The sequence below is a fragment of the Dipodomys merriami genome, unplaced genomic scaffold (genome assembly GCF_024711535.1).
Source record: "Dipodomys merriami isolate MVZ:Mamm:240054 unplaced genomic scaffold, mDipMer1.0.p SCAF_7, whole genome shotgun sequence".
Taxonomy (NCBI): Eukaryota; Metazoa; Chordata; class Mammalia; order Rodentia; family Heteromyidae; genus Dipodomys; species Dipodomys merriami.
In genome coordinates, this window is record NW_027206290.1 from 22,810,001 (window position 1) to 22,829,958 (window position 19,958).

The window sequence follows — 19,958 nt, forward strand, 5'->3', positions numbered from 1 at the left end:
TGTCAATGTGAAGGCCTTGGTATAGTACCAAATAAATGTGAGGGGCTTAAGTCATCACTCAATCCTCATGTGAGCCTTTTCTCCTTAAAATGCCTTTTTGTAAAGTGCTAATTCTGCCTAAGATTTTAATGTTTGCAGAAAAATAAAAACCTCACATTAGGAAGTAGAATGTGGAAGACAGTGAGATTAAAAAAAAAAGCTATAAAGTATAGAAGGAAAAAATAATCACCAATTTATTAAACAATAAAATAGAAATGGTATAGAGATATGCAGGTTGCAAAATGGAGTGTAATATATTATTATATGCAACACAAAGATGAAAAATCTGTCATTTCTCTCATTTTGAGTATTTAACCACCTATTCTTGATTTGATGGGCATGAATACTTACAGTCACCCTCATGAACTAGTCAGACACCTTGCTGTACATGTGAACCTGCATCAATTTATTATCAAATATATGAATACTTTCCATAAGTGCTAAGCATGCATGAATAATTAGCATGGTTATTACTTGATGGCTTTAGCAAAATAGAACACAATGTTCATCTGTACACAAATCTGTTCTTTTCACATTTTGCTATCATTGTTCAAAAACATTTCTTTTAAAACTTCATCAGCATTTCAGCCATTTTCTAATTAGAAACATAATGCCAAGACATTATTTATTTGAGTATATGTGCTTAGATAATTGAGCTTATAAATCAATGCTTATGACAGTTACATAGTATTCTAGCATGTATCTTTTATTTTTCCAAGGTCAATGATTATGTCTAATCTATATTCTCTGTTGTACTGGAGGTCAGACAATAATACTAAACACAATTATTCACTACCATTTACCTTCTTATGTTTTTCTCTATTTTTTATTCTTAATAAATTGTACAAAGAAGTTGCAATTCAACATGCCAGTTTGTGAGTACAATGCATCTGGATCAATGTTACTGCTTTCATTGGTGTTCCACCATCTTTCCCAGCCTCATCCATTCCTTCAACTTTTCTACTTCAATTTTCACATATTTACACTGGCTGTTCTCATTGCATTTGCTCACCTTTCCTCTTTTGACAGGCAATAAACCCATCTGTACAAAATGCAGTAAGAATCAAGTCCTTTGTAATTTCTGTAATGAAAAATGTCTTCTTAAATAAAGTGCAATAGGGGCTGGGAAGGTGGCCCGGTGGTAGAGTGCTTGCCTTGCATGAGGCCCTGGGTTCAATTCCTCAGTACCCCAGAAGCAAAAAGAAAAAAAGCCGGAAGTGGCGCTGTGGCTCAAGTGGTAGAGCGCTAGCCTTGAACTGAAGAGCTGAGGGACAGCTCCCAGGCCCAGAGTTCAGCCCCCAAAACCGGACCCAAAATAAATAAATAAATAAATAAATAAATAAATAAATAAATAAATAAATAAATAAATAAATAAATAAATAAATAAAGTGCAATAGATTTTATGAGAAATTTACATAGTTTTTTTTTATTCATAATGGGTTATTCAGAAATACAGATAGGAAAACAAAAAAAATCAAGATTAACTAATTTGTTGTAAGCCAGAGTTTATTAAATTTACTGTAATTAATTCATAATTGAATGTACTTCAAGAAGATAAGGTGGATTTCTACATATGAACACCTATACCAATATAGTAACAAAGATATAAGCACTAGGGATCAGTGGAGTAAAGGAAACATGGAAGAATCCTGTAACTATCACTGAAGAATATTTTATTACTTAAAAGCACATGATAATGTTTGAACTTGAGAAACTGATAGATGAAGTACTATGACTACAAAGAATATCATAGGCTACATAAAAATTGCTGAAAATTTGATCTGTAATCCTTACAGTATATGTTTAATTGGACACAAAGATGATCATTTCAACATCTTCATAAAAATAACCAGAATGAAGCCTTCAGTGGCGTCTACCTTCTGAGGAATAGCATATAGAAGTAAAAGACCACTTCCTATGTGCTATTGACAACCCAAATAGCCAGCAATGACTCTCTCTCCCAACTGGTGCCTAATGTTTGGTGGCCAAAAAGGAAAACAAATTGTGTCATCATTATTTTCTTTGTTCAAGAATTATCTATTATAAAAATAAAGGTCCAATCAGATTGCTACATCTTCAATAACAAACTCATGTATTGGCAAAAACAATATCCAGAAAGGTACAGACTGCTCAAATGATCCCACCTCAAACAACCAAAAAACAAACTCAGGGACTGTCATGGAACATCATAGGCACAAATGTACAACCATGCATGCCCCCCTTGCTATTCCATGGGAGCAAATAGAATTCTTGAAAGGCTCTATCACAAGTATGTAAATTCAAACTCCTTAGTCTGTTCAAAAATATCATTACTATTGGTCAATGTAATTGCAATTATTCAATTGATTGAAGTGGTTTCCAGAAAACTAAACCCAAATTTACTTAATATGAAGTCTAAGGTATGATTCATTTACTAACATTCCAGATGTAAAAAATACTCATAAAGTTCTGCAATAACCGCAGCTATGCTATGTACTCAGTCCTCTATGCTTTAATTTTGATTCACTGCAGTGAGTACTATCTCCAAGAACTGTTGGAAACTTGGTGACATTGTCCAGCAGGTGTGTAAGCTGGAACAAGTCACTTTGCTTTGCTGGATTTCAACATTCTTTTCTATACCATGAGATGATTAGCTTGGTTAGAATTACTTTTGGTCTAATTTCTGCCACATTCTTTCTGCTTATTAATATAGGGGAAAACATCCAAAATAGTAACCTGTGCATTTCTTTACACAGGTATTTCTTTGTCTTGATATAAATGAAGAGAGAAGTTTTGATTTCCAATTTAATTTATATATGTACATAGACATGGCATCATTAGTGTGAAAAAATAATTTGTAATTTAAAAACCATTTAAAGTGGTATAATGTTAAAAATCTGTCAGTGTACATATGCAACCACAAACAATATTCTGGTTAACATACAAGTGCCTTACAATACACAAGGAAAACTCCTTTCTCTTGTATACTGAATTACTTTCAGAATTCCTATTGCTTACACCTTGAAATCTACAATTAACAAATGTTGATTTCCAGTTGCAGAACACTTTCCTGCTTTAGACATTTACCTATGGAAGAAAATATAAAGAAAAGCAGTGGCCATGTTATTAACTGTGATGAGAATAAAATGTGACCTTTAAAAATCTCAAAGACATGTATTAAGAAACAAAACAATGTGGGTTTTTACTGAAGGATGAATTATTTGATAGGCAATGTTCATATCTCTCTTTTCTAATGCAATATGATTTTTAAGATGTGACATTTTGAAACAATATCCCAGCCCTTTGCCTTAAACATTTGTAAATTTAGTTCCTAAGATCAGCCAGATTCAATACAAAATAACTAGTTGTGTTCTGAAACATTCAGTTAATGGTTGCAGCAACTGATAAAGAAATGAGGCAAGCTATGCATTGGTGTACATTAATAATTTGAAAGTATTTGTTAGTCTGAGCATGATACTCAGTAACTGCTTTGCTAGTTCTCTTTCAGTTTGCAAAGGTATTTTTCTATGCAGAGAAAGCCTAGAATATTCTGAAAATATGTGAAATGACAGAGGGATAGTTGTTCCAGATGCATTTACTCCTGTATCAACATTGGCAAAGTTTCCAGTAGAGTAGCTTTGAAGGCCGTGTCAGCATCTGTCGTGGAAAATATTTTTGTCTTTTTTTCCATATATCCTTCCAGTTACTACCTCAAAACTTGCCTACAAACACCAGGCCTCCTAAAAATTAGTATATACGAATTACTGATTTGCAAACATTTTGTGTACTCTTCCGTGTAAATTGAGAACTCAGTATCTGCTACAACTTTTCTAATCAAATAGTTAAAATTATGGGTAAAAATTTTCATAAAAAGTCACCTTCAATTTGTCCCAGACTAAGTCCAAGGACCAAAGATAAGAAAACATCATCTAGGCTAGTAGAATCACTAAAATCATTTCAAAGTTCGTGAACATAGGTGTCCATTTTCAAAACCAAGACCAGGAGTATTTTTTGGCTTAAGGTTAACCCAAGGTTTGAATCTAAAACTGTTCCACCATAAAGTTAGAACTAAATTAGCCCATATTACCAATAAAAAGGGGTCGGGGAATTTAGCACCATTTTCTTCTTGCCTAAAAACGCAAAGAAATCTTTCTGTTAAACAAGACCTGAGTAAAAGAGGTATGTGGGTGAAGTGAATAATATCCTTCACAAACTTATAATAATCTAATCCTCCTGCATACTTTTCTGACTTAATTCCCAGAATCTGGCTAAGTTGAAAGAACAGCAAAAGAAGAAATTATTTTAAGCTAGGTCCAAAAATTTGATGGTACAGCTACTGCCTTGGAAGCAAGTGTAAATCCTTTCTAAAGGAAAATGCATTCTGGAACTAGAGACTTGGCACTTAGTAGAGCATCAGCCAGGCGTGAAGAAAAATGCCTTCGCCACAGTCCTCCCAGTGCTTTCATCAACAAAGCTTCCAAGATGTAAAAGGAATCTCAACCCGGTGCATGGAGTTGGTCTATGCTGCATGTGGTATAATCAGACCCACCCCTGGATAATGAAATCCCAGAGCTTGCAAGTAAATACTTTCACATGATTTGAGAAGTGATATCATAAAAGTAATGCATGTAAGCTGTCACATTAGCAGTACTAAACTAACTCTCCGAAATGAAAATGTCCATTCTCATAGACTTTTTTTTGTAACATTGTGAGTTTGTAAAAAGTTCACTAATATACTTCTAATCTGAAATAAAGGAAATAATCTAGCATGTAAGTCCCCTAAATCAAAGACATGAAGGTTTGAACATTGTAAAGAATGAAATAAACAGGATATAAAATATATAATGAGTTCCATTTTAAAAAAGGAAGAAACAATGATAAATTCCCCCAAATGATGGAAAGACATTAACCCTCATATTAATCTTAGCTACTCTGGAGGCTGAAATCTGAGAATCATGGTTTGAAGCCTGGACAGACAAACCTGAGAAACTCATCCCCAATTAACCACTTAAAAAAAAAAAAAGGTAGAAGTGGAGGTATGGCTCAAATGGTAAAGAAAAACAAAACAAAAACAAAAAAAAAAAACCTTAGTTCAAGTGCCAGTAAATCACAAAGTAAACAAAGTATAATGATAAAAGACACTTCAATGGAAACTAAGAAGGATATGTAAAAAGAATTACAGATTTAGATAAATGCTGAAGAACTGTTACACCAAAGATTAAAAAGCTCTTTGGAACAGTTCTCTCCATTAACCTCAGATAACACATACTGTCTCCATCCACCTTCCAAGAACAACAAAGGATAACAGAATACACAGAAATGGTGCCATTCCTTTGATTTAACAATGATAATAGCCATGAACCTGATCATTTCACCAGGTGTTGAAATTAATTTCTACCAGGCATTATCCTTTGAAATGGGAAAAAGGAAAGCAGAATTATAAGTTCCTCTTCCTTGCCAAAGATTTCCTCAGATTAACACCCCAAACCACACAGACCCATAACATATCAGAAATTGCCCAAATAGCATGTGAGTATACAGTTACAGGTATAAGCCACAAGGCATATTCTATTCTGCAAAAGAACAGCTTTGTACCATTAGAGTTCACAGATAGTACTAAGGCTTTGTTCTCTTCAAGTAACCTCTCCTAGTACATAGGTAAGGTTGTGTCAGTACTCTCAAGATGTAGAGAAGTACTCATAATTGTTTAGCTCCTAACCATACAAGCATATATACCAAAGGAAAATGGCCAATACAATTACAACTATACTTTTTAAAGAAAATTATTCTGAAAATGATGAACACTTTTTATAAGAGTATGTGCCACTTTGTCACTGAAATGGAAATGCAAATCCAAAAGGTAATGTACAAAATCTATTGCGCTTTTGCTTTTCTGCCTTGTGACACTTAGAAGGTAAATACACAAATATACCATATTAGTTCTCAGGCATGTTAAGGTCACTTTTTAAAAAAAATGCAAATATCACTACCAATAGTCTTTGTCAATCAAGTTGACTGGTTAGATTTACTTTTCCTCTGACTCCTTCAATAAGGATCTATTAGAAAGAAAAGCTTTTTATTTTATATTTGAGTCACTTTGTTAGGTTTTTACCTAATGCATATTTTCAAATTTTTCTAAGGATAAAAGCCAAACCAATCTCAGGATATAATTTCTAGACAAACATGCAAATTGATAGAAAAATAGAATAGAAAAATACATTAATTGATAGAGAAATATACTAACTGATAAACAAATATCAATGTTTTAATTTAATTAATAGTTTTTAAGCAAGCCCATATCAATGCTGTTTAACAGAAAGGAAAAGGAAATTGAAGAACAGTTTTTCAAAAAGCAGACTTTTTTGTTCCACACAGAGTAGTTTCGTTAAAAGAAAGCTATGAAGAAATGTAACCTGGTATTCACAGTTTGATGAATCAGAAACCCTTCGCTTCCAATTGAGAGATACAATTGCCAACAACAGCCCGCACAAAGGAAACAGAGAAAAACTGACTGAGGAGGTACAATAGCATTGAGTGTAGCTTTGGAAACTAGAACTGTAATCCAGTTTGTAAGAAAATAAAGAATGGAAGTATTGGCCTAAAACTCCACTGACTCGCAGAAGCTTCACACAATACAACACAACTGACACCCTTTTCTCAAAGAGGCACCAGGCTCAATGAGTCAGGTGATTCAATTACCCTTTCAACCTAGAAAGAAACTCCTCCTGATCTGAGGCCCACTAGCAGAACAAGGTTGGATGGCCTCCAATGGACCCAGTCAGCACATGTCTAAAACAGGACAGACTTTGAAGGACAAGAACCATTGACCTTTTATGATTGCTACAGTGACCCCGGAACAAAACATTACTTAAAATTGATCCTTAAACGCTGGGCAAAAAAATTACACTTTCATTTCACTATATGTAGGGAAATCTGTTTAAATAAAGTCTGAAGCACAGTTCTCCATAAGGTAGTAGAAATATGAACAATTCAATCAATCAAATGGGAAGAGGTTTTCCTAAAAGAGAGGTGATTCTGGTGTTGCTTACATGTTTTACATACTTTGCCAGGAATATCATTATGGAGATTTTTGTCACTTCTTCCTATAAATTTGTGTAGATCTTGAATAAACAGAATGTCCACCAATGAGAGTAAAAAGGTAACTATTGAGCATTAGGATATCTAGAAAATTTTGCTGAGCATGAGCTTCTAAGGTGGCCCACTGTTGTTTGCTCATAAAACCAATAATAGTGAACGGTTGCGATAATATGAAGTTGCTGAACAAATTGCTTTCTTATTCATCTTCCAAACTATAGAAATTAAATTCAATTCATCTGCTTTTAAGTTATAATACACACGCAAAGCAGTAGTAATTTCCTGCATTCTATAGGATGAAGTCTCAACTGTGAAACATGTAACGTAAATATCTTCACAAACTGATACCAATCGAATCATTGTGTCTCTTTCCTACCATTCTTTAATTTTAGTCAGGCTAGTGTATGCTAGAATTTTTTATTATATTTGTCCAAACAAATCATATATTTGCCCACATATACATTCTTGCTCTTTCAAATGATGTAAAATTCCGTGTTACATGAGTAGTGACACCAATCACATTGAATCCTAAGATAGCTTTGGAAACAAATCTCTTTTTACTATTGCCTTTGACCTTCTTGAAGATAATCAATGCTGTGTGGGGCAAATAGTAGGCAAATAACAAATAGTATCAACAATAAATAATAATAATCACTTCTATAGCATTTACAATATTAAGTAAACAGGAAAACTAATCATTCCATGTTTAGAATACATTTGTTCAGTATTTTCTACATTAATCATTCTCTTAGGCAGGAGTTACTCTCTTTACAAAACTGTGTAAGACAGATGCTACATCTTCATAAGTGGGAAAAAAAAGTAAACAATTTCCCATAGGTTTATAAAAAGTAGTATGTCTAAAACTTTGACTCAGGGTTTAATTCTTATTAAATTTTACCATTCAGAATAATACCATGCCTCTAAATCTAACCAGCAACTGAAACTTTTCAACAACCTAAAACCACATAAATTTCCCTATATTTTTCCTCCTAAAATATTTGTTGCAAGAAATTGATATATTAAGAAATCATCTGAAAAAGCACTTGCCAGTGGAAGGATTCCACACATTTTAGGACATGAATTCTAAAACTTATGAGACATAATTCTCTATAACCTATAGGAAATACTGTTTATTAAAGAAGACACTTGTCCAAAAGCTCCCAGTGTTCTTTTCGCAAAGAAAATAAATGCTATTAATTACTGTCAATTATTCAATCAACCAACCATTCTCCTAATGAATAAAAATTGGACTAAATCTTCCAGCCATTCAAAAAAAATTAAGATAAAAATTCTGTTTATCCTATTGCAAAGCCTGTTCTCTATCTTTTTAAGCTGTAACTTTATCAGCTTAAATTTTCTTCAAATCTTAAGCAAATTAACTGAATTTCAATAAAAAGTAAACCATTATCCCCTTCATGTACCAGCGTGCCAAATTTAAAACCAGTATTTTGAAACCAATATTTGAAAGTTGAAATATGTTTTGGTGATCAGTGACAATACCTATGTATGGCAAGCTTAAGCTGGGATGAATCTAGACAATGAATGGCTGATATAAAAAAGAAATAACTGATAAAAACTATTTTAAAGACATTAAAGCTAATAAATATGCATTTTCACAATAACAATTCACAAGTTGGAAGTGCTTAATTTACAATATGTGGCCCATTTTCAAATGCTTATAAAGGTTGTGTGCGTGCTTTAAGCAAAAATAATTTTAATTAGAGATCAAGGCCAATGCTGTCATTCACTCTTATTTGCAGAAATAAATTTAAATTTACCTTATTTGCAATACTTGTGATGAATGATTTCACATCTAGATTAGTGGGACAGCTCTTCTGACAAGGGGCATCCACACATTTCAGGCACCTAGGAAAGAACATTGCTGGGTTAAGATGACTAGAAAATAACTCATGCATTCATCTTTATTTTTTTAAATCCATGCCCTTCAGAACTGAAGATCAATAAGCTAAAGTAAAATTATTGCCTTTTTAGATACAAATATTTAAATAATAAATACAAAGTCTCTATTTTGTTTTTTGCCCACAAAAACACAGTATTACAAATTGCCCATTTTCTCAGAGTTCCTTCTAGATTTAAAAGAAAAAATAATAAACATTCTCCAGCCACATCATTTAGGTGATTTCTTACTAGATCAATCTGATTTCTGTCTCTTACTCCATGGACAATGCTTAGAGAATGATGTATTTTATGATCAGACTTCCTTGTCTTGGGAACCACAGTTATCATACAAATGCCAAGGTAAAAAAAAATGTCTTATTTTGCCACTTACTGTACTTTATTCCTCTTTTCTTCCCTTCTTCCTTCCTTCCCTCCTCACATTTTTCTGATGTATTTCAAACCATCGTATATTAGCAAAGCTATTTGTTTCTATCCTACTGACCTCATAATATACCTTCCATTCAGGAGCAAAGCACCATACTTCCCTAGTTGCATTGCCTTCAGCTGAAGAGCAAAGGCTCTAGTAAGGTCATAACCCTTTCTAGTGGCAGGCCTCATCCAATCGCATGTCAATGAGGGGGTTGGAGAGTCACAGCCCCAGTTAAAGAATTTTTCTGCAGGAATCCTCTAAAATGTATGCAATAACTGCCCAGCCCCTGCCTTCATTCATCATCTGTTGTTAACTCACTTAAAAGTCTCTGCTTTCCAATCTCATCTCAGATCCTTCCAATGGAACTGAGCAGATATGCTTAAGTTTTCACCTAAGAACCAGAAAAAGCTTGAGAAATGTCAGATTCCCACTGAGGAGACCCCGAGGAGTCTCAGCATTTATTTTGATGGGGGGGAGCTGTGAATATGCAACTGGGAAAAATAAAATAAGGCCTTTGAAGAGTTTGTGTTCTACTTGGGTAGAACCATATTGTGAGAATCACGGGCTACAATTACTCCTCGGAGACAACTGTCATTATATCCTTCAGGACACCCTCTACTGGTTCATTAGGCATGTATGGTTATTCATTTACTCGTGGATTCAATATTTAGAGATCTATTATGCCAGAGTTCTCAGGGTGCCTGCCAAGTCTTCATGTGCTAGGAGCTTGGTCCTTGGGTGATAGACTTGACTGAGGCGGGGTCTTGTGGAGATAATGAGGTCACTGAGGGCTCTGCTCTCAGAAGGAGTTGGACTCTTGTAAATTCAGGACTGGACTCTTGTAAGTTCTTAAAAAGGACTAGTTTGAAAAAGTAAGCCTGGCTCTTTCCCGGCTTTCTCTCTAGCTTTCTCTCCTTCTCCCATTCTCTCCATTTGTGATATCAGTACCAGAGACCTGTGCAGGCACCCCACTATGGGGACTTTCAATGATCTAAAAGTGTGAGATAATAAACTTCAACTGTTTTTCATATTATTCTGATTGGCTAGAACAACAGAAAACAAGATACAACCTGCTATGTTGGCAGACTGAGGGATATGAGAATATGGAAATGACGGACACCATCTCTGTTTCTGCTTTCATGGGTCTTGAAGATTGGAAGAAGAAAAAGGCATACAAATGGAACTGTAGTGTTTGATATTCTTGATTAGTGAAATGCCAAGGGAGGAAGTCAATGCAGGTTAAAAGAAATAATACTTAAATGGAAGCTTGTAGGATGACTGGATATTACAGAAGCAAAGGAAACTGGGTTTGGGAATGTAGCTACAATACAGGAAAGGTCTCAAGAATAGAAACAGCAAGCTGGGCACTGGTGGTGGCTCATGCCTGTAATCCTAGCTACTTGGGTAGTTGAGAATGGGAGATTTGTAGTTTGCAGCCAACCCAGGCTGGATAAAATAGGGTGGTCCTGTTATCCTAAGATATGTGGCATACTGAGACTGGGTGGACCAGAGTTCAAGGAAAGCCTGGGCAGAAAAGCCCACGAGACTCCATCTCCACCAACCAAAGCTGGATGAAGTAGTATGCAACTGGACATTACAGGAAACCTGTAGTACATGGATCACACATCAGCCACATGCCGGACTTTGGAAGAAAGGCACTGGCCTAAAAATAACCATACAAAAAATGGGGCTGGAGAGGTGGCTCGTTATAGAGCACAGGCCCAGCAAGCAGAAGGTACTGAGTTCAAACCCCAGGGTCACAAAGATAACAACAGAAATAGCAGAACTTGTAAAGAAACATGTCAGAGTAGTAGGTAAATCAATGAAATTCTAACTTATTAAGGTATGTGGAGAGTCACAGCATTAAGAAATCATATGACTGTCATGTGTGTTTGCAGGCCAGAGTTCTCCAGGTATCACTGAGAATGAATTGGACATGACTCAGCAACAAAGGTCATTAGCATGCTCATTTTCTACTCACTTCCTTTCATAAAGATGTTGGCTCATTTCCTTCAAAAAAACAATAGCAGTCCCATTGTCATTTGTTTTCTGGCCTCCTCTTCATTGTCTGAACCAATTCCTCAGAACCCAATTAATATCATGTTTTCAGATCTGATCTCTTTTCTCTGGTTTGTGCCCTTAACCTTCTCTTTAAATTAAATTTTACACAATGAGTACTGAAGGCTTTTCATAATCAATTGTCCACTCTGAAATGTAGTCATTAAACCTCTCCCCTATCATTTCTCTAAATGCCATTGTTAGAGTCACATCTATCATTTAATTGAATTCCTATCTACTCATACATATTTGTTTTTTTGTCAAACACTGTTACTGAGCTTTAAACTTTTTCCTAGAAAATAGGATGTACACTACAGAAAGAATCCAAAGCATTGCTTATTTGATTTTTTTTTATTCTTTTTTTTTTAAATTTAATTTAATTTTATTTGTGAACATACTGTACAGAGGGGTTACAATTACATGGGCAGGATAATGCGTACATTTCTTACCAAGCATTGCAGCCTCCTCCTTTGGTTGCTTATTTGATTTTTGATGGAGAAATCAGGGAATACTTTATGTCATTGCCATATGGATTATTATATAGAATATTAACACTGGTTTAAGAAGAGTTCCTGTTACGTGTCATATGAAAATACAGTGAATCATATTGTGCTGTCTTAAATATTTTGTCATCTATTAAGTTATTTGAACAACTCAAAAGAAAGGCAGATATATTGTATAGAGTATACATACATATGCACATATACACATAAATGTATGTATTTATGCATATAGATATATACTTATACACATATGCTTAATGTACACATGCAGATAAAGAGAGAGCTGTTGCATCATAAAGATTTTGATTACCATTAATGAAGTCACAAGTCTGCCTTTCTTTTTTAAACACCCACTTGAATAATAAGGCAATTAAATGAAAACTTACAGTGATAGCAGGTATGAATGCACAATATTAATATGCAGTATATTTTCTCTGTTCTTCCAGAGAAAATTTGAAATTCAACATAAACAGATTCACTTAACAGCACAGACAATGTAAGGATTTCTAGTTGTGGTTATTAAGCCTCTTTACCAAATAATTCTCCTTTTATTATTGAGCTAGTTCACAAATAACAGCTGTTGGAAATGTCAGATGTTAATGAGGCAGGGCAATGCAAACCTGAATTGTAGCATTCTTTTTTTTTTTTCCTTTGGTGCCATGAATATGCCAGAATGGGCAGACTCTGATAATAATACCATCTTGCAATTCTCTAAGCACTCTGCAGACTAAAGTGCATCAGGCTGCCATTAATCCCACTTATCACTCTGACAGCTCAGTAATTACACTACTGCTATAGCCAGGTAGTCCTAATAAAATACCAACCACTGCTCTGGAATGCATACTGGTGAGATGTTTTATTAAACTTGGGGGGGGGTTGATCATCAAGTGACATTATTGTTGACCTATTTTTCTATTTGACAATAAATTATCCTTTGACCACGCCATAATAGATATTACAGAGTGCATTTACTGTACCAAATCAGAAAGGTACAGCATTACAAGGATGTAGGCAAACGGTGCAAATAAAATAGCAAAAATGCATGTCAGAATGTTATTACCTAAATTGCTTTAAATGATTGATACTGTGAAAAATCACAGACACAGTACTTAGGGGGATATGTCAACAATTATTGTAAACCACAGATCTACATAAATTTTCCCTTAGATGTAACGCTTAAATTACACTTGTTTTTATCTTCCCTCATTTTGTTCCCTTTTACCTTTCAAAGTTGTCCTGTTACAAAGCACTTTAGTTTCCCATACATCATAAGGAGCAAAAGTTGATTCCAATAAATAATTGTTTAGCATTTTTAATCCCCAGGTAATTACATTTACAGAAAGAGGAGTATATTACATTAGATTATTTTTAAAGCATTGGCAAACTCTTTTCATTTTAACATTCAAAAGAGAGCATAACAATAGAATTCATTAAAACCACATTGTTAATCTTTCATGATTCAACATCGACTATAAAGATGTGTGAGACCTTTAGCACTGCTTCTTAAGGAACAAGAGGTAAAAGATATATTTACCCACGATCTTCCTCTAGGAAAAGTGGCACATGTCAAATGAGACTGGACAGCTTTACTTCTATTATAACCCCAGAAAGTGTGTTAAGTAATGAAATCGCCATTTTATTCCTCCTACATCTAAGAACAGATGCCTGCTTCTTCTATTGATAAGCAAACCCAGCAGCTGGAACTGTAATCTATGCTTGTTATTTTCTACTTCATGAGTTTAAATGACTTAATTCCTCATAACACACACACACACACACACACACACACACACACACACACACACGTGTACTTAAAAATAAACTTTATATTTATTTTTCATTATCTTGGTTTTATTAGAATCCATATTTTTTCAACAGACTATAAATAACCTATATTGGCTGTTTCTATTTTAGAATTTGGGGAGTCCATTTTTACATTAAAAGTTAAAATAAGTTAGGCATTATTGGTTAACACCTGTGACCCTAGCTACTTAGGAGGCTGAGATCTGAGGATCTCTGCTCAAAGTGAGCCTGGGTAGGAAAGTCCATGAGACTCTAACCTCCAGATGACCATCAGAAATCTGGAAGTGGCATTCCAGCTCAAAGTGGTAGAGTAAAAATGTAGGGGCAATGCCCTGGCCCTGAGTTCAAGCGCCATGACCAATGACAAAAAAAAAGTTAAAATATTTATTTAATGTTGGTATTGTCATTCTTCATTCTTCACATCTTTGATGCTGAGTAACATTCAGAAGCTCTAGCTACATGAGAAGATGCAGATGGCAAGGGACCTAGCTTCTCAACCATACATGCACCATCAGTGTAGGTGAACCTGGAGTCTAGTAACATCTCTCACTGAAGAACAACATTCCTGCTGAAAACTGGGAGGACTCAAGGAATAAAGGATGGATAGAGCATGCATGTCTCTCTTTTCATGGCTTTTGTGTCATATACCCAGGCCAATAAAAGGATCTAAAAATGAAAAAAAGGCTAATTTCAGATTCTGACCCAGTAAATAGGCAAAATTCACCCTCAGCTTCCAATAATTTTCTGGCTGTGTATACCACTTTTCTTCTCTCCATATTCCATTAACAGCCACTCCTAGAACTTCCTGATGCTGCTTATCTCATTACACTACATGGTCCTACTGGCTTCAGAACATTTGGAACTGATTTTGAATATTCTTTTTTAAATTTATTATTACGTATTAATCATTTCTACCACACAGGTTATGAATACAATGCATCTTGGTCAATGCCATTCCTTCCATCATTCTCCCTTCACCTTTCCCCATCCATTGCCTAACTTCAAGCTAGGTAGCTAAACTTTGACTTAATGTACATTAAATATCATGACTATTTTCACCCTTCCTCCCTCCATTCATGCTCCCCTTTTCTTGTCACTCCTTTCCTAGGGGCAAAAAACATAATTCAGCTTCCTGGTACTCATTTTGTTAAATGGTTTGATACTTATTCATAAAAGTTATACCCCTAAACTTCTCCCCTAAATATATTATCCTTTAGTCAGCTTCTGTGTATATGCATACAACCCTGTGTATTCTTAATATGTGTAATGGGCCAATTTCTTCATGTTATTGGACTTGAAGCTATGATAAACCACTAAAGTAACTGAACTTTAATTCTATAACCCATTTGCCTTTTAACCACACATATGAATTCAAAATTTTAAGGCTTTTAATATTTATGTCTATATAATCATCAAACATGTTTTCTAAATCAAGCAATTTATCTATCAGAAATTTGCATTAGGGCCTTTGAAACAATTCAGGAGAAGAAAATTAGGAAGAGTTTACAATTCACACAGAACTGATGTGTAAAATCATTTGCTGGATGACAATGATTATGAGCCAGGAATAAAACATAGTTGAGAACTTCCTGACAGCTTGCTCTGATCCTCCAGAGAATTCCTTGATATCTCAGATATCAATACATATTGTGAAATACAGAATAAGACATATCATCAATTCCGTATTCTTTTTTTGGTCTTCCTGTATAATAGATTTTGAGAACTAAAATAGGAGTCCTGTTATTTCTTTTGCACACATGTGAGAAGTCAAGCTTCAGAAATCTGTTAGAAGCCACCCCACAGCAGCTGCTAAAAAGACCATAACACATTAGCCTATTACACCCCCACATACACACTTTCCTGAGGACAGGTTAGAACTTTAAAAGTGGTATTTTACTGAGTCTGTCTCTTCCAGACACCAGTGCCTCCTTGTTACAGTAATCAGAGCACTGAGAAGAAAAAGCAAGTAAGGAACTCACACCTAGAGAAAGACCAGAGTAAGATCTCACCTGGAGTCCAATTTACTTTAAGGAGGAACAAAACTAAAGTGAAAGAGAGTCTTAACTGTCTGCTCAAGAAAACTTCTCAAGTCAAGATGAAAGGGTCAAGGTTTTATGGGATTGCAGTACTGAAGACTTAGCTAACCTTAGCAGCTATCAAGGCTCTGGGAATCCCAGATGGGAAGTGGCTGAGCTGAGGCTTGAGTTCTCTACTGCAGTCCATTGCCTATTCTGTGGTTTTACCTTCCTGTACTTCTTATTATGGTGTGAACAAGCTACTAATATTACTAATTGTAAAAACTTTTTGGTATAGCTGTTTGCATTAGAAAGATACTTTATGTGGGTCTTTTCATAAAATTAAGATAAGTTACAAAAACTTCAGTAGTAAAGATATCACAAACTGCTATATCCGGGTATCTTGCAAATAAAAATGCCTTCATAAGAGACTGAGTTTATATCACTTTCTAAAATATTTTTGTGCGCGCACACACACTGCCCTGCTTTACAATGCAGAAAGAGTAGAAATGAGAATGGTTTTAGAAAATTATTCTTTTTCTTTTTAAATGGTGCAAAGGTTTCAATTCAGGGCCTTGTGCCAGCTAAATTCTACTGCTTGGGTCTTGCCCTAGTTATTTTTCAAATAGGTTTCATTTTTGCCCCCAGGGCCAGCGTTGGACCAAGATCTTCCTACCTGTGCTTGTCATCTAAGCTGGAACCTACCATCCTCCTGATCTCTACTTCTAATGTAGCTGGCATTACATACTGAGTCTCTGTATCCAGCCTAGGATGCTATACTTGACTTGGTAGTATTTTCTTTATCCTCTAAGAGACATGGAAAGAGATGACTGTAAAGTCTGGGGTGTATGATGGAGGAGGAGAAGCAAGGTACAGGGTCAGTATATATCAAAAACTTCAGGTAGATTCATTATGAAAAATGCCTTCCTATCATGGGCATAGGCACAAATAGAAATAATAAGAAAATAAATCACTTAAAGAAGTAGGGCTAGGCCTAATTGCTCATACCTGAAATCCTAGTTACTCAGGATGCTGAGAGCTGAGAATCACTACTCAAAGGTAACCCAGGCAGAAAAGTCTCTGAGACTTTAATCTCCAATTAACTACCAAAAAGCCAGAAGTGGAGGTGCGGCTCAAGTGAGAGTGCTAGCCTTCGGCTTTTGTGCTGAAGGCTAGCAGCCAGGCCCTGAGTTCAAGACCCAGAGCCAGCATACATGCATGCACGCACACACACATGCACACACACACACATGCACACACACGCACAAAACATATACATATATATATTTAAAGTAAGGTCAGCACTTAATGCTTTTCAATCTATTGTGGCTTTAAGCATTTGAAACAAAATTACTATACAACAGAACAAGTTTTAAATAATTATATTATGGTTTAGGTATGAATTTTCTTTCCCAAAGGCTCTTGTATTGAAGACTTGGTTTCTAGCTGTATTTAAGGTGGTTCTGGGAATGTCCCTGAGTAGTGAGGAGCTGGAGGAAGGAAGTCACTGGGAGTGAGTCAGTGAGGGCTGGATCTCGTCCTTTATTCTTCTCTACATGGTCTCAGGTGCTATAAAATGTGAACTGTCACAAGGCGACATGCCTTCTCCTATAAAGCTGTGAACCCTGAAGTTCTGTCTCAGGAACTTTGTCACATGACACAAAAGGAACCAATACAAATGAGAAGAGTGCCAGGAGAAGGCTGGATTCTATGCCTAACGAATGGACTAATCGTTATGCTCAGAGGGTGGGGAGAGCAAAATCACTGCAGGAAACACTGTGAGGAAAACGTATCCTGGCTTTCAAATTCCACTTCCCTATGTATATTTTAGATATGAGTCTCTTGTCTGATGCATAGCTAGTAAAGATCTCCATTCTGCAGGCTTTCTATTGATCTTGCTAGCTATCTCCTTTGTCATGCTGAAACTCTTCAGTTTGGTGCAATTCCATTTATCTAGTCTTTCTTTGACCTGTTGTGATTCTAGATCTTTACTTAGGAAGCTTTGGCCTGTGCTATGGAGCCCTAGTGTTTCTCCTATTCTTTCCTGTAATATTCTCAGGATATCTACTCTTATATTGAGGTCTTTGATCCAAAAAATTAAAACTTCCAAAAATAAATCCTCAAAGAAACAGCAATTCAATTACTAAGTGGGCTACAGACTTAAAAGAGAAACTTCTCTGAAGAAGAAATAAGAATGGCTAATGGGATTGTTGTTGGGAGATTTAATGTAATTGTAACCCCTCTGGATGGTATTTTCACAATAATTTTAAAAAATGGTTAATAGACACATGAAGAGATGTTCAACATCTCTGGTCTTAAAAGAAATGCAAATCAAAACAACATAGAGATTTCACCTTACCCCAGTTTGAATGGCCATTAACATGCTGGCAGGAATGTGGCCAAAAGAGAATACTACTATTGGTGTGAATGTAAACTTGTTCAACCACTCTAGAAAGCAATATGGAGGTTCTGCAAAAGTCTAAACATAGAGTTTTCTTTCGTATATGTGTGTGTGTGTTTATTGTAAAAATACTGTACAGAGAGGTTACAGTTACATGAGTAGGGTAATGAGTACATTTCCTATCAAGCCTTGTATTCTTGTCTGTTTTTCCCCTAACATCCCTTCCCCCCCTAGTTCCCCAACTCCTCCTTCCCACCCACCCCAAAATTGTAAACTTCGTTTTCAACATAGTGTCTTGTACATCTCATTGTTACAATGGGTTAAACTACAACCTTACTTAAGCATTTTGTTATTTCCCTTACCCTCCCAAATTATAAAAATGTATACACAAGATTCAGGGCACCTGAATCAAATACAGTGAGGGAAGAACATGCAAAAGAAACACACAAAAAAAATCACATAGTACATTATATGTACATTAAAAACAATAGCAAGAAAGAAAAAAACCACTTGTGTTCCTATTTTGGGGTTCATTTTGCTTAAGATCATCTTATATGGTCATATGTACATAGCTTTTGACCTTTTCTTCTTGTCCTAGACATATACTAGTTATTCCAAATAAGGGAAACCATGGGACCTATGTTTCTTTGGGCCTGGCTTACTTCATTTAATATAATTTTTCCAAATCTTTCTATTTCCTAACAAATGGGGCAATGAAGTAAGAATGGCCAATAGACACATGAAGAAATGCTCAACTTCTCTAGACATAAAAGAAATGCAATCAAAACAACATTGAGATATCACTCCTGGATGGCGAGCAGACTCCACCCTCCTCACAGCAAAGTCTCCACCCAGTACCTGCATTACCTAGGCAACTGGGACACCTGGAAGAGGTCATATCTGAATTTGAGGTGACCACACCCTTCTCCGCCCATACCCTAAATAAGGCCTACCCCAGGCCCAGAAGCTCTTTTCTAGCTCTCAGTTTTTTCCTTCTCTTCTCTTTTCCAGCTCCCTTCTCTTTTCTAGCTCTCTCTCTGCTCTTTCTAGCTCTCTCTCTGCTCTTTTCTAGCTCTCTCTGCTCTCTGCTCTTTTCTAGCTCTTTCCTCTTTTTTTCTAGCTCCCTTCTCTTTCCTAGCTCTCTCTCTTTTCCACCTTTCCCAGACATGCTCTCTCTCTGCTCTTTGCTAGCTCTTTTCTCTCTCTTTCCTCTCTTTCCCACCTCTCTCTCATTCCCAGGCCTTTCCCAGCCACGTGGAGTGCCAACCTTGCTTGGTCCCAGCAGTTCTACTGAATAAACCTACCCCTTACCTGAATACCTCATGCGTGGTGCTGTTCTTACTCGGCCACCTCTTTTTAAAAACCTAACAACCTCACCCCAGTTACAATGGCTATTAATCAAGAACCCTAACAACAACAGATGCTGGAGGGGATGTGGACAGAAGGGAACCCTGCTTCATTGTTGGTGGGAGTGTAAACTTGTTCAACCACTTTGGAAAGCAGTATGAGGTTCCTCAAAAGACTACACATAGAGCTCCCCTATGACCCAGCAATCCCACTTTTGGACATTTACCCAAATGATCACAAACAAGGCTATACCTAAGTGACTAGCACAACTATATTTATCGCAGCCTTGTTTACCATACCTAAGATATGGAACCAACCCAGATGCCACTCAGTAGATGAATGGATCAAGAAAATGTGATAGATAGATAGATAGATGGATGGATAGATAG

At 35.8% G+C, this 19,958-nt stretch overlaps 1 protein-coding gene across 3 annotated transcripts in view; it reads right to left on the reverse strand.

Moving 5' to 3' along the window:
- Window positions 1–19,958, reverse strand: part of Dpyd (dihydropyrimidine dehydrogenase) — a 709,900-nt gene that overhangs the window by 528,344 nt on the left and 161,598 nt on the right. For all 3 annotated transcript variants that reach the window (XM_070007768.1, XM_070007767.1, XM_070007769.1), the window contains exon 4: window positions 8,892–8,979. In XM_070007768.1, coding sequence (XP_069863869.1) covers window positions 8,892–8,979 — 88 coding nt within the window. The remainder of the gene's footprint in view (window positions 1–8,891; window positions 8,980–19,958) is intronic.